The sequence below is a fragment of the Zingiber officinale genome, chromosome 2A, assembly GCF_018446385.1.
Source record: "Zingiber officinale cultivar Zhangliang chromosome 2A, Zo_v1.1, whole genome shotgun sequence".
Classification (NCBI taxonomy): Eukaryota; Viridiplantae; Streptophyta; class Magnoliopsida; order Zingiberales; family Zingiberaceae; genus Zingiber; species Zingiber officinale.
In genome coordinates, this window is record NC_055988.1 from 105,624,734 (window position 1) to 105,642,859 (window position 18,126).

General features: G+C 38.3%; 2 protein-coding genes across 4 annotated transcripts in view; both read left to right on the top strand.

Moving 5' to 3' along the window:
* The first annotated feature begins 749 nt into the window (after positions 1-749).
* Positions 750-12,029, top strand: LOC122041853 (protein GLUTELIN PRECURSOR ACCUMULATION 3-like). Its single transcript, XM_042601701.1, has 18 exons — positions 750-940; positions 1,043-1,140; positions 3,747-3,885; positions 3,967-3,995; positions 6,222-6,318; positions 6,397-6,452; positions 6,556-6,663; positions 6,994-7,050; positions 7,252-7,343; positions 8,938-9,022; positions 9,634-9,786; positions 9,912-10,009; positions 10,109-10,186; positions 10,263-10,364; positions 10,440-10,540; positions 11,151-11,235; positions 11,427-11,519; positions 11,628-12,029. The coding sequence occupies exons 1-17, from the start codon at positions 879-881 to the stop codon at positions 11,481-11,483; spliced, it is 1,497 nt and encodes a 498-aa protein (XP_042457635.1). The 5' UTR covers positions 750-878; the 3' UTR covers positions 11,484-11,519; positions 11,628-12,029.
* Positions 12,030-12,135: 106 nt separating this feature from the next.
* The window catches only part of LOC122041854 (growth-regulating factor 3-like), a 36,638-nt gene continuing 30,647 nt past the window's right edge, over positions 12,136-18,126 (top strand). Inside the window, exons 1-2 of one of the 3 annotated variants that reach the window (XM_042601702.1) lie at positions 12,136-12,204; positions 12,539-13,035. The gene's annotated coding sequence lies outside the window, so the exon portion shown is untranslated. Of the gene's footprint in view, positions 12,205-12,538; positions 13,036-13,385; positions 13,587-18,126 lie in introns of those variants that run through there. The other 2 variants (XM_042601703.1, XM_042601704.1) reach the window with 2 other exon arrangements.

An 18,126-nucleotide genomic window follows, 5' to 3' on the forward strand; every position in this document is an offset into this window, starting at 1 on the left:
ACTTTTTCTTTTGTGTTCTATCAAAAGAACTTTGAGCTCTTTGACATACTGTTTATCGCTGTTCATATAGCGAAAGCATTTTTTATTTATTTATATCCTCCGTATTTTCTGTCAATTCATTTCTTCAGAATTTATGGAGCATATATCAATTTAGATTTTGAGTTATTTAAAATAAATTAAGATATTATTTTAGTTGAAATAAATAAAAAGTTGAGGAATAAGAGTAGAAAGTGAAGATAACGAAGAGATAATAAATTTTTTTTTTTTTTGAAGTCGATCATATATTTATAATCTTTTTAAATTAAAAAAAATTAAATTTAACTGTTGAACGACTTTTTAGCCGTTGTTTAACTGTATACCACATACAACAGCTAATCAAAATTAGCCATTATTTGTTTTTTTAATAAATTAAAAAAATATTTCAATATAAAAAAATAAAAAAATTAAAAAATTAAAGAAGTGGCTCCGTAAATTATTAAAATGAAAAACCTCCCTCGATAGTGGACACGGTGGGAGCTCGGTGAATACTCTCAGGAACGCCTTTAACGTGTGCGCCAACCGGGAGGCTTGCTGCATTATGAGCTCCAGTCGATTTGAGTGATTTGACCGCCATACCATAAAATTTGGGACAATAGGTAGGTCTCCTCCCATCCTCTAATTATTTGATTATAAAATAATTTCGTAATTTATTTTCCTCCCAGATAAATCACCTTTTCTCCATTGGGCCAACAGTTAGGACTAATTACAAAATAACTACAATCGTAGGAACAACGTCACGACTCGCTGGGTAATAACACAGATTTCGTTGTAACAGTCGTCGCCCAGGTCGGAGGGGGGAGAGGGTTCCGTCGAACTCGGGAGACAGAGATAAGGAGAGAATGATGCACTGGGTTAGAGCTGAAGCCTCCGATTTTGGCGGTAATCCTCCGCTCGCTCGAAGGTGATCGATCGCCTCCACTCTCAGCCTCTTTCGTTTTTGTTTTTTTTTTTCGCTATATATCTCTGGTTGCGAGAGGATCTCTGATGGTGTCCGTGGCCGCAGCGGCCACACAGCCGTCAACGTCGGGAAATCGAAGGTCGTCGTGTTTGGAGGCTTCGCTGACAGGAAATTCTCGAACGATATCGCGGTGTATGACATAGGTATCTCCGCCATCAAATTTTTATATTTATCATGATCGTGTATTTTTTCATAATCAGTCGGAAGGGATTTCCTCTTTCTCAAATGTTATGGCTTTGGTCTCTGTTTAACAAGCAATGGCAATTCATCAATTACAATTATGTTTTTCTTTCTTCTGTGGCACTAGAAGTGGTTTCTAGTATCATAAGGATTTTTTCAGACGAGAATGTGATTCGAACTAAGTAATGACTAATTGTGCATGATTGCAATCACTAAGTCAATGAATAAAGTCAATCGTTACCATCAACCAGATTGCAATCACTAATTTTCTGATTTGGATGACCATGCAAGTTATAGATGTTATCTTGTTATATGTTTTCATCTAATGGTACTTTATGTTTGAATGCTTCAATTGACTTGCTCCTTCCCTCTTAACTCTAAAGTAAAGCTTGCTCAACACCTTTGTTTTGCCCTCTCTATAGTTTTATCTTCTATATTGAATAGGAGCTGCTCACAGCCTGATTTTGTCCTTATGTTATGGGTAGGCACATGAGACAGTGTAATGTCCATGTGGTTCCACTATAATCAGATCTCTCTGAATGCTGTTAACTATAAGATATCATGCTAATCACATTGCACCCTCAACCTGGTATAGATTTGTTGGTAATACCGTCTTATTAGGTTGCATACAACCGGCCTCACTTATTTTCTGCAAAATGGACCACCATCCTTACAATTCACAACACTTTTTGTTTTTATTCAACGATTCCACTTACAAGTTTACAAGTTATTGTAGAGATATAAACCAAGGTACATTGTAAGTTGACATACTTTGTACTCTTTTTGATTGAAATATTATTTAAATTAATTATGTCTACCTTCTTGCATACATTAGGAAAACTCTCATTAACATAAATTGCAACACTAATCAAGATCATGCCTATGAAATAAAAGCATGGTAAATTAAATAACACATGGGTGAAACAAAAATTGAGTTAATGGAGCTCCCACAGGTATGGTGCGGTGGTAAAACACTCAACAGAACAAATAAGAGGACTGGGATTTGAATCCCAAATGGGATGAGATTCTTGGAGGTTGGCCTCTAACTATGCATAAACTATGCTTTGGATTTACTTGGTAGGCAAATCAGGGGTAACGGTTGTTTGCTTCCAGGATTACTCCAGCAAAGCCCGGACACCTTGATTATCAAAAAAAAAAAAAGTTAATAGAGCATGCAATATCTTCATTGGAAGTAGAAAAATGAGAACATGATGTATTCTTTGCCTATGCCTGCACATATGCAACTCACAGATAAAATGAAGTTGAGAAGTAACTGCAGTGACAAATCTCTCTAGTGGGCTTTTTCTGCAATGGTTGCATTGACATGCTATAGAAGAAAAGGGAGAAGCAATGCACTCGATAAGATCCTAAGTTGACATGTGCATCAGCAACATGAAGAAGCAAGAGAATTTGGAGGGATAAGAAGATATTGCTGTGAAGAAAATGAAGAATCTGATTTATGTAGAAGAAAAGAAAAATGGAAGATTGGAGTCCATGAAAACTCAAATAGATGAAGGTTTGAGGTTTGTTGGATTTTGTTGGCTATAAATTTGAAGAAGTCATTGCAGAGATTTGATACCATAGGCGATGATGTTGACCTTGAGATGATTCCTGTAACATATATTGGAAGGAAATCTATGCTGCAGTAGAACAACGAAGAAGAATGGTGCTACAAATGGGAATGAGTTTGCTTGAACTACTGAAGGTCAAGATTTGGAGGTGCAAATTGGTAATGGACATGAGGCAGCCTAGTCACAGCAAAACAGAAGATCGGAGGAGATGCGGACAGTTTTTGCCGCAGTGGATCTGTGATGCTGCTTGTTTACGTAGAGGTGGATGCATGATGGAGTCTTGTTGGTAGAGGGATTGTTGAGGACTCCTCGTTGGAAGAGGAACCTATTGGATTTGGTTGGAAGAGTTCATATGAGAAGGGATTTGCTAGATCTGGCCACTTTGAGTTGTCTCCATGTCGCTGCAAAGATAGGAGCCATCAGTGAGTTGGGATAAAGAACAGGATCTTGCTGTTGTGGCCTTGTTTTGGAAAACAGGAGGTGGTGAAGCTGGGCTGGTTGAGAGCTATGTGGTATCCTTGCTGAGGCAGGGTGAAATGTGGGTCATGCTAACAATGAAGCCACTGGAGAAGCTTGCTGCACGAGCAGTGAGGGCATGGGTCATGTGAGTGATGAGGGTGTTGGAGAAGCACATGGGCATGGTGAGGACAGTGTTGAGGAATCACTTCTTGAGCGAGGAGAGAAGTGGTGGAGAAGGAAGGTTGACAGTGGTCCCTAAGGGAATAGCACTTTGGAAAACCTTTGCCTAGAAAGGGTGATTCTGATACATAAAATTTGGGTAGAAAAGTATTATATTGCCTTAATAAAATTACCATCAATCAAATACCTCTAACAATGATAATGATGATGACTATGTACAAGTGGGATCTCCTCCTAGAGCTTTCTTTTTTCACTTTGTTGCTCTCTGTAATTTGTTCTTTTTATTGTTTTCTTACATCCCTCAACTTTGCTTTGCATGCAAATTTGTCCAAGATAACTATTAGTTGTTCTACTCGTAGAAAATAAGTTATGGTATACTCCGGAGTGCACTGGTGTCGGTTCAGATGGACAAGTAGGACCTAGTGCTAGAGCATTTCATGTTGCTATTGCTATCGACTGTAACATGTTTATCTTTGGGGGACGTTCTGGTAGCAAAAGGTATGCATTTTTCTTTTGTTTCTTTTAGGATAATGCGACACAAATATAGATTTTCTAATTCTTTTATTATTTTCTATTCAGAGTAGGTGACTTTTGGATGCTAGATACAGGTATAATTTATTTGTTTCTTGTCATAGTTTGTAAGCTCTTTAAGAAGTCTCATTATTTAATACTTACGCTTAATCTATCATAAATTGGTAGGATCATTCTGCATTGAGCCTCTTTTTTCTTTTTCTTTTTTTTTTTATGAAATTTAATTGGGTTTTCTTCCCATTAGCATTTCTGAAGGTAAATCTTAAATCAATAATTTCTTTGAGTTTTAGTAGTTTTTAATTGCCGCTGATCTAAATTTTCAGTTGATTTTCTATCATTTCTGTGCCAGCACAATTTTTCTGTGCTCAACATCTCACTCAGTAGGTTCTACTGTTTTTTAGGTTTTCGTAAATTTGATCTCTTTGCAAATTCTGGGAAGTATTCCAAGAATAAAAGTACATGCTTCATACTTTGTGATATAGCACTAAATCGAACACTTAAATTGCATAGAAAATTATGACAAAATTGATGAAATGCATAAGTATATCATAAAGAGTAAAAGAACCCCACACAAAAATTATCCATAGGAAAATTTTATTAATTGAAAACTGAAAAATACATTGTAGCAAGAACACTTCTATAGACTTGAGTACAACCAAACTAAGAGAGAATTACACTAATTGGCAAATATAATCACTCAATCAAATCCCTACTAAATTAAAAGATACCTATTGAAATTATTACCAAATTAGAAGATACCTATTAAACTTCTACCAAACTAAAAGATACTAACTTTTTGACACCCTAATAACACCAAACTTACAACTTCATTAAAATGTCACTTCTTCTAAATTGTAGATCTTACCCAACTCAACTTTTAGAAAATCTAAAAACTTTTAAAATCCATCCATCCCTAATTTAAATTAATCTATCCACCTCTACATATTCACTACTAATTAGTACCTACTCTAATTAATAACTTCTTGACACCACAATAAACAATTATCAAAATTACAACTTTATTAAAAAAAACTAATTCTCCTAAATTGGTGATCTTACACAACTCAACTTTTAGAAAATCTAGAAATTTTTAAACTTTATCCACCTATAATTTAACTTAATCTATCCACCTCCATGAAGGAGAGCCTTGGTGTAACGATAAAATTGTTGTCGTGTGACTTTGTAGTCATGGGTTCGAGTCGCAAAAATAACTTCTTGCAATGCAAGATAAGACTGTGTGCAATAGATCCAATATGACCTTACCCTTCCCCAAACTTGCATTGGCAGGTGTGCACCGAGTTGCCCTTTTATCCACTCCATCTATTAACGGCTAATTAATGTCTTCTCAAAATTAATATCCAGCCTTTGTTTCTAACAAATCCATCCCATTTCCTCCTAGTTCACAAACTCGTATGCAATTTATCTTGATGACAATAGCAAAGGACATATTGAGAAAGACCTCTAGCCTTATGTCGTACACAAATATGAGAACACTAATTACTCAGGGAATCAACATCTAAATGCAAATTTGGTAAAGAAAATCCCAAAGAAAGGTGTTGATTCAAATAATACTTCTTCAACATATATATATAAAAGGTGGGACAATAAAATAAAATTATTACTTATGAAATATATATATAAAAGAATAAAGTTAAGAAGGACAAGTAGGGTTGGGAGGGACATAAAATTATATCCTTTACCCACTTTCCCCCTACATATGCGGGACATCTTTTTGTTTTTATCCTTGCCTTATTTACTTGAGAGGGTGGGGCGAGGCAACCTCAATTGAGTTGAGGCGGGTTGTGATTATGATGCAAAAAATTCCCATCCCGACCCTTGTGACTACATCCTTTCCCTTTTACTTGATCAAAGTGCCTTGCCTTTTCTCTTCTCGTTTTCTATGATTTCTTTCCCTCACCCTTGATGGACAAATGGAATCTTGTGGAAATTCATGGGGAGGACTAATTCATGGGTCAGCACATACTGATACGGGATGAGACTAAGTGAATCTCATCTAATATAGTCGGCATAAGCGGCGCATTAGAAGATTACCTATGCCAGTTAGTGTGGGGTATAATTCTTCATATGGAATGACAAATTTTAGTGGCACAACATGAAATTTCAATGGTCACATTGTGTAATCTCAAACTTGTTTGTCTGTTGTTTATAGATTATCAAATATTATGTTAGGCATTTCTTTCTGCTGCATATTTAATCCATGCTCTTCTGAGTTGGCAACTGATATTTTGAAAACACAAATAGTTTCTTTTCCAAATAAGTTGCAATTTTAGTGTATCTTCCAGATATATGGCAATGGTCGGAACTAACCAGCTTTGGTGATTTGCCATCTCCAAGAGAGTTTGCTGCTGTTTCAGCGATAGGAAACCGGAAAATTGTTATGTATGCATAATGATATACGCTATTTCAATTCTTGCTAGATGCCTTAGGTGCCATGTTCAACTCTTACTCTAAATGTAGGTATGGCGGATGGGATGGTAAAAAATGGCTTTCAGATGTGTACATCATGGATACAAGTAACTACATTCTCTTGAGTGTTGTTTGATTCTGGAACCTGCAATTATTATTATTATTTTTTGAATGAACCATAACTCTTGGTTGATGGTTAAAACATTTAAGTGTCACTTGAGTGGATGGAATTATCTATTACTGGCTCAGCGCCACCACCAAGGTGCGGACACTCTGCAACAATGGTTGAGAAGCGATTGCTAATTTTTGGTGGAAGAGGTAAAGTATTCTTTCTTTCTTGAATCAGAGAAGCCTATTGAAATTGCTGCAAACTTTTGAGATTTTCCTTTAGCTGCTAAATTCAGTCCATGCCTTATTCAGAATGAGAGTAATTCTTTTCTACTGATTCACCTGTGTTGGAACTTTAATGTAATATAGGGTAATTCATGCTCAGAACTTGCTCTAATACCCAACTCATTGAAATCTCAGCATTATGCTAGTTGTATAAATGTCTCTCCTGTTCTCTTGAGGAGGTCCAATTAACTAACATTTGTCAGTCATTTAATTTGTGCATATGATTACTGACAGTTCTTAGCTCATCTTTGACAGGAGGCAGTGGGCCTATTATGGGTGATTTATGGGCCTTAAAGGGTATTATTGATGAAGGTAATTTATCACAAGATGGTCATTTAGTTTCCACCAAACACTTTGTGAAATGCATTATAATACTCAGTGTCATCATATCTAGACTTGCCTTGTCTGGTGAAATATCAATGTTCCACTAATGAATATCCTTGCAATTTTGATTTATTTCTGTATTTTTTTTGTCTGATCTTTCTCTAACCTTGACTGTCTTGCTTGTCGAAGAGAATGAGACACCAGGCTGGACCCAGTTGAAGCTTCCTGGACAAACTCCCTCTCCAAGATGTGGTCATACAATAACATCTGGAGGGCATTATGTATGTATAATTTGATGATAACTAATTCATTCTTGTTTCACTCTCTTATAGTGACAAGAGATAGATGAATACTATGCGTGTGATCAGTGGACTGAAGTGAGATACAAGCTTGAATGAGCTCCCACAAATATTTTGGACATTCGATGCGTGTACTTAAGTTTCATAAATAATGATGAGAATTGAGTAGTAGCTGCCAACATGTTAACTAGCGTCTTCAATTTATGTAGTCATTAGATGTGAACTTGCTAATTTTAAAGTTTTCTATTTTGACTTCGTATTGTTTAATTTACTTCTGTTAGTTTCTTTTCAAGAACATGGCTGAGACCAGTAATTCATTTTGTGAGGGTTGAAATGAAAATAAGTGGGGAAAATACCCTAAGACCAAAAAAAAAAAAGGTAGAGAAAAGCCAAGGATAAATAGTTAGAAACAGCTAAGAGAGTAGTAGCAACTCAGAATTTGTTGCTGCAGTATTTCCTATATACTGGTTGCTAAAAGATAGCCTTCTTATGAACCAGATAGACACTCCGCTATAATAAGATAACAGCAACAAGTTGGGGGCATTTGAGCCTGAAGTACTCACAATCCTCCAACATGCGAACTGGGTTTGAGAAAACACTCTGTAAGGGGAGACCTACCAATTACCAAAATATGTATTCAGTTTATGCAGTGTAGTCAACTTGTGAAAAGATGATAAGCACCTTTATCCTTGAAATGCAGAAGCAATACCAGTTTGAAATATAAGGCTGCTTGATAGTAGGTGGCCCTGCTTAGAAGGTCAACCTAAATGTAATAACCATGCAAAAATTCTCATTCTAAGTGTAGCCGTACACTCCGTATCCATTTTACCCCGCCCTCTTTCTGAAAAGAACAAGTGTATCATCTTGATCAAAAAGAGACAAGATGATTCACATCACCATTTCAGATAATTTGGTCAGTCTGATAAACCAGTATGGAGCACACCAATACGGGATCAGAGAGCTTTCACTTGCTTGAGATGAAATACTCAAGACACTAGGAAGTAGGAAACCTTGAAGAGGCAATTGTGTTAATTAGTTTTCCAGCTGAGCAAGTTTGTGTGATTGTTCCCGTTTCTAAATTGTTTATACCTCAAGTAGAACAATACTTTCAACAATGCTTTCTGAATGATGCCCATTGTTTACTTTATTGTGTACGCTAACAATCTTGATTTTCAACAAAGGAGAATTATGTGACTTTGTTAAGATCTTTTTATTAGCCTAAATGCTTACAAAGGTTGTTCATATTTCCAATGTTTACTGTAGTATATGGTATTTCTTTATCTTTTGGCCTTTAGTTTTCTTTGGTATACAAATAAGGAGAAAATGAAGCAAAGAAAAAATATAGTCCCTTGCATATATTCTTGCCTTTAGCTTGTAAAATTTCTAGAGACACCATATTGTAATTTGTATCCTTCTTCCCTCTTATGCATGCGTGGTCGAATGGCCAAATTTGCTGCATTTATTAAATTGTATATTCCATTGACACGTGTTGTCTGCTATTTGCACAGTACTGCTCATTTCTAACCAGCATCATATCCAACTTATCTTTCTAAACAGTATACGAACATGTGTTCAGCTGTTGCTGTTTGGTGGACATGGTACTGGAGGCTGGTTGAGTCGATATGATGTCTATCACAATGACTGCATCATTCTTGACAGAGGTAAAAGTTTATAATGAATCAATTATTATTTGTATGCAACAATGGTGGAAAAGGTATCACTAATGCTTTATTAGGTAGATTCTTGGTTGCATTATTTGTCACATGGAATATTATGATTTTGTGTTCTCTTGCATATTTCTTAAGATTTGACATATAGAAGAATTGAAATTTGTTTCATTGTGAATTCTTTCATATTGTTTCTTTTTCCATTTTTTTCAAACCATGTTCTGTATTTATTTGCCATCCGACGAAAAAGATCCTTGCGAGGGGTTTCAATTTGTTGCTAGAACATACATAAAGTACTACTTTTGACCCACGTAATGATGCTATGCCTTAATTTTAAAAAGTTGTTACTTTATTTTCTGCTTTAAGCTTTTATAATTTTGCATCTTTGTGCAAGCATGACTAGTGCCTCAGTCCAGGTCAGCAAACATGGTCACTCAGATTTAGAGGCGTAGTGAGCGAGACTACATGCTTTGACCACACTTTGTATTTTATATTGTTGGGAGACTTATTGAACTTAAGGCAGTTTTATCTGTGCACTTGCATAGTACCATCTCTGGTGTTTAGATGAAGTTTTGATGTACAAGTGCTCACTTCCACTGTTACAGTGTCTGTTCAATGGAAACGGTTAGCTACTAGCAATGATCCTCCTGCACCTCGGGCATATCATTCCATGACTTCTATTGGTTCTCGATATCTTTTATTTGGTGGGTTTGATGGGAAAACCACGTTTGGCGACATATGGTGGCTTGTTCCAGAAGGTATTTCATGCCGCTCTTTAAAATTCTAGTATGCCGCGACAGTTTTTTATCCATGATATTTTTCATAGGAAGATATTTGTATGTGTGGGCTTACGTTTGCTGCTTTCCTATTACTTCTTTGACAGATGATCCTATAGCAAAAAGGTTGCAGTCTGCTCCAAACCCTCCACCTGAAATCAAGCCCGTTGAAATGATGGATGGGTTAGCAGAGTCCTTGCCAAAGGTAAATAAAGATTGCAACATGAACTAACAATTTCTGTCTCATAGATCATTTGTTAGGCTTTTGGTTGACAATGCAGAACTTTTTATGTTTATTTTGAAGGAAGTCCAGAATGAACCATCGCCCGTAGTTGAATTGCAAAAGAAGTTGGGGATTATGCTTTCTTCTTCTACTTCTCAGGTTCCTGTTGATGTACTAGTAAACGTTTCATTATTTGTGCTGGTAGAGAGTGACATTCTATTGTTTTCTATGATAGACAAATATTGTGGAAGAAGTGAATGACGAAGAACTAATTGAATTATCATCAAAGTTAGCTGGAGAAGCATTGAGTACTCCAGATCATTACATGTCCATTCAGGTAGGTGTGGTTTATTGGATGAGGTTCTATGCCATTTGTCTTATATGTGGAATAAAATTATTGGTCTGTAATTAGATACTACGCGAATATTGGAAAAATGCAAGTGCAAGTTCGATCCAGTTGCAAGAGCTTGGACCACTTTTGCGAGATTATCAGCGTCTCATAGTTAATCAGCTGTATGTTTTCTTTTCTCAACGAGTCACCTTTCTGATTGTCTTTGCAATGTACTATTGTTCTTTCTCATTAGAATGCTATACTTGGGAACAATGAATCATAAAATATAACTTTTATTCTCTATCCCAATTAGCAATGTCTTGAAATTAAGTCCATCTTGTTTCCTACATGATGTAACAACAATAGACAAACCTTGCCCCCAGAGCAATGGTGCAGCGGTTGGATGCCTTCTCAATTTCCCATACATTTAAGAATTGAGTCCCAGTTTCGATGAATTAACAGATGAATTTTCCTTAATAGACGATTGGCCTAAAAACGCTCTCAACTAAAAAAAAAAACAGTAGACAAACCTTGAGTTAACAGAGTATCTGTACAGGATCAAGACTGGAACTATGTAGGGATTACAATAGTATATCCTTGAGTCTAGTAAAGATGATTAACATGAAGCCTATAAAATATAAAGTTAATATGTTGTGTCCACTAATTTCTTCTCTTACAAAATTGGAGGCCAAGTCAAGAATCTATTTTCGACGACTCGGCCTATCTGATTAATTTCCTTCATTTACGTTTTTCAAGCGAGCTTTTGAATATTGTTGGACTGAAATTTTACAGGGATTATCTTATATCTGATATGCCTTCAATCACAACGAACCTTACTAGACAACACCGTTTCTTCCATTTGAAAAGTGCTTCCCAGGTACAGTTCCCAGTGTCATTACTCATTTTGAGTAGTGTCATTTACTTGTCTTTATTTCTTTCTCGCGTTTGTTTTCTCAAGCATCCCAGTTGAACGATGGTAGCTTCGCTTGGGATCAATGTATGCAGTAATTTGCAGATTCAGATGTTACATTTCCGAGACTTGCTAATTTGGTGTGTAGAATATTGCAGTTGCGTATGGATGACATACCTAAGCTTCTGGACGAGTACAGACAATTGGTCTCTTAATTTTGGAAGGTGGCTTGTATTTGTCATAAAATCAAGGTGATTGTTGTTTACTGGTGGATTATTTTTTTTAAAAAATAAATGCCAATTCTTATAAATAAAAACTTTAATTAATAATTCTCCTGCCATTCGTGCTACTGCATCTAGGCTTCTGTGGGCACAGTGTCCTTCATGGAGTTGTTCTTCAAAGTAGAAAAATGGTGTCTCTGGAGCTACTCAATCAGAATTTGCAGGCTAGCAGTCAGCAATAGTACCCTGGGAGATCCGTGATGAAATTTACTCTCAATAACTCAATGCCTTAAGCAGCAGTTAATGAGATGGGAGGCATTCTTCATGTTCAACTTTTACACTTTTAATTACTCCCATTTGTGGACTTGGTCATGGTGATTTCTGTTTTAAATTGAATTCGATAAATACTAGGACAAAAAGTGTCATGTAACTGATTAAAACATTTTGTTCATTTCAACGCGCTACTTCTTGTGGTGGACTGCACTAGACACAATTCTTTTTCAACATTTATTGCTAAAATCCAGTTGTTTTTTTAGCTTATGTAGGGATTTACTCCTCAGCCTCTGTTGTAGCTAACCCTTCAAGTCTCAATTCTTCATCCGCTGAAGCGTTGCATTCTCTGAGAGGTCTACCATTTTTCTGGTTGATATGCAAGCTCGTGGGATAAAGATAAAGAGATGCCAGATGGAATCCTAATGCTCCTATGCATGAACAGGTCCACAGTTCAAATAATCTCTATTTTTTTTCCCTAGCAAATGCATAGTAGCTAACTGTGACATCTTCTGTTCCAACAAGTTCAAATGGTCTTTATGTTTTCTGGCAAATGCATAGTAGCTAATTGTAACATTTTCTGTTCCAACAAGTTCTCAGTGAAAATTTTTAACCCAAACTTATGCTTCTAAAAACAGTGTACGCCGTGGTGAATAATTCCACGTACCAATTAGCATGTTGTTCGTATGACATTTCATATTCCTTAAAGCAATATAGTGGTTTTCATTAAAATTCTGAATTACTTGACCTCGTTGAACTTGAACTAACACTGCATGCAGAAATTGTCTTCGTACCACCAAGCGACTGCAGCAGAGATGGTGAAAAATCACACATCAATCAAGTGGACCTGCCATCCTCCAGAGGGGACCCTGAAGCAAAGCTGGTGCCAGTTCCCTCCCACAGGACTCTGTCTCTCCGGAAAGCAGCAGGTAGAGATGCAAAAGTCTAAAAGCACACTAGAGGCAATAGAGAAAAAGGGAGCGGAGCAAGTGAAATGTCAAATCGATGATCAGCTGTAAACACAGACAATGGTTACTATGAGGCCGGTTTTCTCCACCGACCAGTACCACCACCGCAACAGATTTGATGGATCTCCCCAGAGCTGATTGTGGGGGCGCAGCAGAGAGAGAAGTCCCCTCCAACACGACAGTGCCAACTGCCAACCAAGGAGCTCCCCGGAGCGCTCACTCTCTCGAGCAACATTATTGATGGAGCGGAAAGGGAGCGTGCGAGGGCCCCCACGAAAGAAGAGAGTCCCTGCTTCACAGGCCTGTCGGTTAGTATGACATCCTCACTCCCTTTCTTCTGTATCAATCCACATCGATTGATGTCTTCCTTGCATTTTCACCAATTGACTGTTTGTTTATCTCCTGCTGTCAAAAGCTTACTCGTAAGGACCACACTCACTCACTCACTGCTGCAAACGCGGACAAATAGTACAGATAGTACTGCCATGCCCACACACCACCACCAATCGCTTTCACTGTCAGTGCCTACTAATTACACTGGTTACAAACATACCAATGACCTTGATCGCCATTCCATGTGTCTGAAAAACATATTGTCTAGATTGACTTAGGACTACGCCACTGCACGAGGGGTCACGTGGTCTTCAGCTCTCCATGGTCTCTTTGCTGTCATGAGGACCCTCCTTTCCTTGCCTGCTAGTTTGTTGTTATTATTATCTTCTCTTCTCTTTTTCAAGCTGGATGGAAGATGGAGGTTGAGTTGTAGGAAATGGCAGTGGCTGAACACTAATCATTGCATATTTCGTTGACAAAATAGTTGCGGTTTCAGGATTTGAAGTGGCACGGTAGTTGGATCCAGGTAGATTTCTGACCTAGATTTCTGATCAGAAATGATTGATGCTTATTTATACATATTTGGTTTGGATGACTACTACTTGATTGGGTGGAAAATTAAAAAAGTGCACCTTTTTTTTAAAACATCAACGAGGATATTTTTTATTTTATTTATCATTTAAAATACACCCTTGTAATGTTAGGATCTCAACATCCAATGAAATCAAGAATTCTAGTGTGGTCCTAGCATAGGTGGGGCACTGTATTAGTCCCAATGCACTTTATTTATCATTCAATTCACATCATCCTTAATGACTAAAATCTCCATAGCATGAATATCTATGTACCTTGTGGGTGCAATTTTATGTTTAACAAGGATAACAAATCGTGCCTTAAGAACATTGTCACGACAAATAGTATTATAAGGATTGTTACCCTTGTCGCGTGCTTTATCTAAAATCTTCTCTTTTCCTTTCTCTTTGGAGGACGAAACTTCTTCTTTCCTCGATCTTTTCATCCTTGCTTTGAATTGGAATGAAGAACAAGCCTTTTAGGGCAAGAGAGACATATATTCTAGCAAAGCAATGAAGGGTTTGGGACTTGAGGAAGTGGTTCTAAGGTTTGTAGAGGAGATTCGGGGTTGGAGATGAAGGATTTAAGGCTTCTCGTGTTGGCATAGGCGATAGAGTTTTGAGCACGGGTCATGGATTTAAACAAGTGGTGCACGACACGGGTCATGTTGGGGAACACGGGTGCCCTTGTTTTTCCAATAAAAAGGAACATGGGTCGTGCCATTGGGCACGAGCACCCGCGTTTCTTCAATAGAAAGGAACACGGGTCGTGCCACTGGGCACAAGCACCCGTGTTTCTCCAACAAAAAGGAACACGGGTCGTGCCACTGGGCACAAGCACCCGTGTCTCTCCAACAAAAAGGAACACGGGTCGTGCCATTGGGCATGAGCCCGGTGTTTCTCTAATAGAAAGGAACACAGGTCGTACCACCGTGTTTAGTTGCCAATTGGGATTGTCATTTCCAAATTTCATTTGATGACCGACAAATTGGAATGACTAGATTGAAACTACTTCAAAACAAGATTGCACACTTGAAAATGGTAAAAATCTAGGAAATGAAAAGCTTGGGTTGTCTCCCAAGAAACATTTGTTTAAGATCATTAGCTCAACCGCTTTCTCAAAACTCAACTTGGAGCCTTAGCTTTGAGGGAGTTCCTCTACCACCTCCAAGTGTTCCAAATTTGAAAGCTTATTCTCTTGGTGGAGCTTTTGCTGGAATAATGTATTTGTTGAACTTTAAAGGTTCTATACTCGGCTCCGTATCTAGAGGCTTTTTGACACGCCCCTCCAATTGATTAGAATTTTCTTCTTCTCCATTGCATTCTTCATGTAAATCACTTGACAATTAAGAGAGGTCAAATTCAAGCTTGTTGGTTTCCATCGCAAAGGAAAATTTGTGATTTTTTACATCGATGATCACTCCTGCGGTTGCTAGGAATGACCTTCCAAGTATGATTGGAGATCTTCCTCCATTTCTAGTACCACAAAATTAATTGGCACCACAATTCTTTTAATTTATACCGGGACACCCTCTAAAATTCTCAAAGGTCAAGGGATGTCGACAAAAGTGGTCTGCCAACTATAAAGTCATGGCGGCGAGCTTGAGGTCCCCCAGACATAGCCTTTTGCACATGGAGAAAGACATTAGACTAACACTTGCTCGCAAATCGTAAAAAGCTTTACTTATCTTTTTGTCCTTGATAAAGCATGGAATAGAGAAAGGTCTTGGATCTTTCAATTTCGAAAGGTGCTCGTTTTGAATTATGACACTACATACTTGCAAAAGTTTCATGATTCCCCTTCCTCCTCTTATGAGACATGATTTATTTCATAAATTTGGTAAATTGTGGAATTTGGTGCATAATTTCTAGTAGAGACACCTCTATACAAATTTTCTTCATCATCTCTAAAAATTTGTTAAATTCTTCATCTTACTTTACTTTAGCCAATTTTTAGGGGAAATGGGATTGGTGGTTGATAAGTCTGAATTACAGGCTTCAACAAAGGATCTTCTTTTGGCTCCTTAGGTTTACTTAAGTCTTCCACCGCCTTGGGTGCTCCTTGGGAATTATTGTTCTCTTCAGAACAACTTTTTGGTCTATCTTTCATCATCCCCTTTAAATCTTGTAGCACCTTCCCACTCCTTAGATTTACTACACTGCAATGTTCAACAGAATTTACTTCTAGCTGTCTTGGAAATTTATCGGGGGTCCTTGCCACTGAATTTGCCACTGGGTCACTTGAGTATCTAGTATCTTTATGTGATTTGCTAATATGTCAACGGAAACCTTTAACTCTTTGATCATCACTTTGTGATTAGAGTGTTGTTGGCAACATTTATCATTAGCTTCGGATTGAGTTGCAATACATTGCGCCATCATTTTCTCCATGCTTAATTTTTGTGGTTGAGCTTTTGAATTTTGCCCGTACCTTTCGTGGCTTGGGAATTGCCCTTGATTCTTTTGATAAGATAAGTTGGGGTGATTCCTCCATCCTAGGTTATATGTATTAGAATAGGGATTATTTGTCCTTTGATTGAAATTGTTGATTGCACCAACATGCTCCACATGATTGCTCTGCATGGATGCCAATACTGAACAATTTTCCCATTATGCCCAAATTTCCCATAGACTTCACAAGAAACAACAAAATCATTTGAAGGATTCATATTCATCATATCTAACTACTTGCTCATTGCATCTAAATGGGGTGCCATCAAATCCACTTTGTTCACTTGATGTATCCCTGGGGTTTGACTGAAGGACTCCTCTCATTGGCCCATTGATGATGATTAAAGTGTTGGGACCGAATATGTAGCTAGAGAGAGGGGGGGGGGGTGAATAGCTCGGTGCGCTCGTCGTGGTCAGCGTTGCTTGTTTCTTCAAAGATGTGCAGCGGAAATACAAAAAAAACAAACACAACACTAATACTAAGAATTTACTTGGTATCCACCTCATAAGAGGTGACTAATCCAAGGATCCACGCACTCACACACCCTCCACTATGAATAACACTCCTTTGTGGTTACTACCAAAGGCGGAGAAGCCCTTCAAGCTCACAGTACAAGAAGAAAGAAAGGAAAACAAATACAAGCAGTAGCTTACAGGTTTTACAACTGAAAACCCTAACCCTAGATTTCTTCTTCAGCTGTAGATCTGCCTCTTGACTTGGAAAACCTCTAAGAACCTTCAAGAACTGGCGATCTGAACTTTGTGGAGAAGCTCTAGGAGCACAGTCAAGATTTGAGATGAATCAGTGAAGCTCTACCGAAGGAATCGAACGTCTGCAGCTAAATATGATGCCAACGGTCGGATCCCGATCGATTGGATTGCTCCCAATCGATCGAGGAGGCTTTGGATTGATCGACTGATCGATCCAGAGCGCCTCTGTGCTCGCTGGGAATTGCCTGGATTGATCGGCTGATCGATCCAGGGCTTATCGTGCGAAATCACAGCTCCCAATCGATCCACTGATCGATTGGGGAATCGATCGATCCAGCGTTGTTCTGTGTGATCGCGCACTTGTCCCAATCGATCCACTGATCGATTGGAAGGAGGCTTGTCGTGAAGACTAACCCAATCGATCGGCTGATCGATTGGGCAAGAGCCAATCGATCGGCTGATCGATCCAGCTCATGATTTCTCCCTAAAATCAAGTCTAAAGCCTCCTAAACCAACATCTGGTCAACCATGACCTGTTGCTTCATCGTGCCTAGCATCCGGTCACCCTTGACCTACTAGGACTTGCTCACCAAGTGTCTGGTCAATCCCTTTGACCCACTTGAACTTATCTTCACCAGGTGTCCGATCAACCTTGATCCACCTGGATTTTCCTTGTGCCAAGTATCCGATCAATCCCTTTGACCTACTTGGACTTCCCAACACCAGATGTCCGATCATCCTTGATCCATCTGGATTTTCCTTGTGCCTGGTTTCACTCACCAGGACTTTCCCAATTGCCTGGTTTCACTCACCAGGACTTTCTATTGCCTAACTTCTCAGTTAGGACTTTCTATCTGCCTGGCTTCACTCACCAGGACTTTCACCTAGCTTCACTCACTAGGATTTCCTCACTGCCTAGCTTCACTCACTAGGTCTTTTATCTAGTTTCACTCACCAGGATTTTCTTTTGTCTGGTTTCACTCATCAGGACTTCCTTTGCCTAACCTCCAAGTTAGGACTTTCACCTGACTTCACTCACCAGGATTTTCCAGTCAAGTATCCGGTCAACCTTGACCTACTTGACTCTCCATCACAATCTCCACACATGAACAATTGCACCTGCAATCTCCATGTATTGACTACATGTATTGTCAAACATGTATTGTCAACATGTATTGTCAAACCATCAAAACATAAACATTAAGACTCGAGCTTGACTCAATTCAAGCTCAGTCAAAGTAGGTCAACCTTGACCCGGGGAATATTGCACCAACAATCTCCCCCTTTTTGATGTTTGACAATACCTTCTTTAAGTTAGGCTAATCTCATAGC

Bases quoted from the DNA above. Each gene is read 5' to 3' on its own strand.
- LOC122041853 (XM_042601701.1), top strand. From the start codon at position 879: ATGATGCACTGGGTTAGAGCTGAAGCCTCCGATTTTGGCGGTAATCCT. The intron at 941-1,042 runs GTGATCGATCGC...CCGTGGCCGCAG, and splicing joins AATCCTCCGCTCGCTCGAAG to CGGCCACACAGCCGTCAACG. The intron at 6,319-6,396 runs GTATGCATAATG...CTCTAAATGTAG, and splicing joins GGAAACCGGAAAATTGTTAT to GTATGGCGGATGGGATGGTA.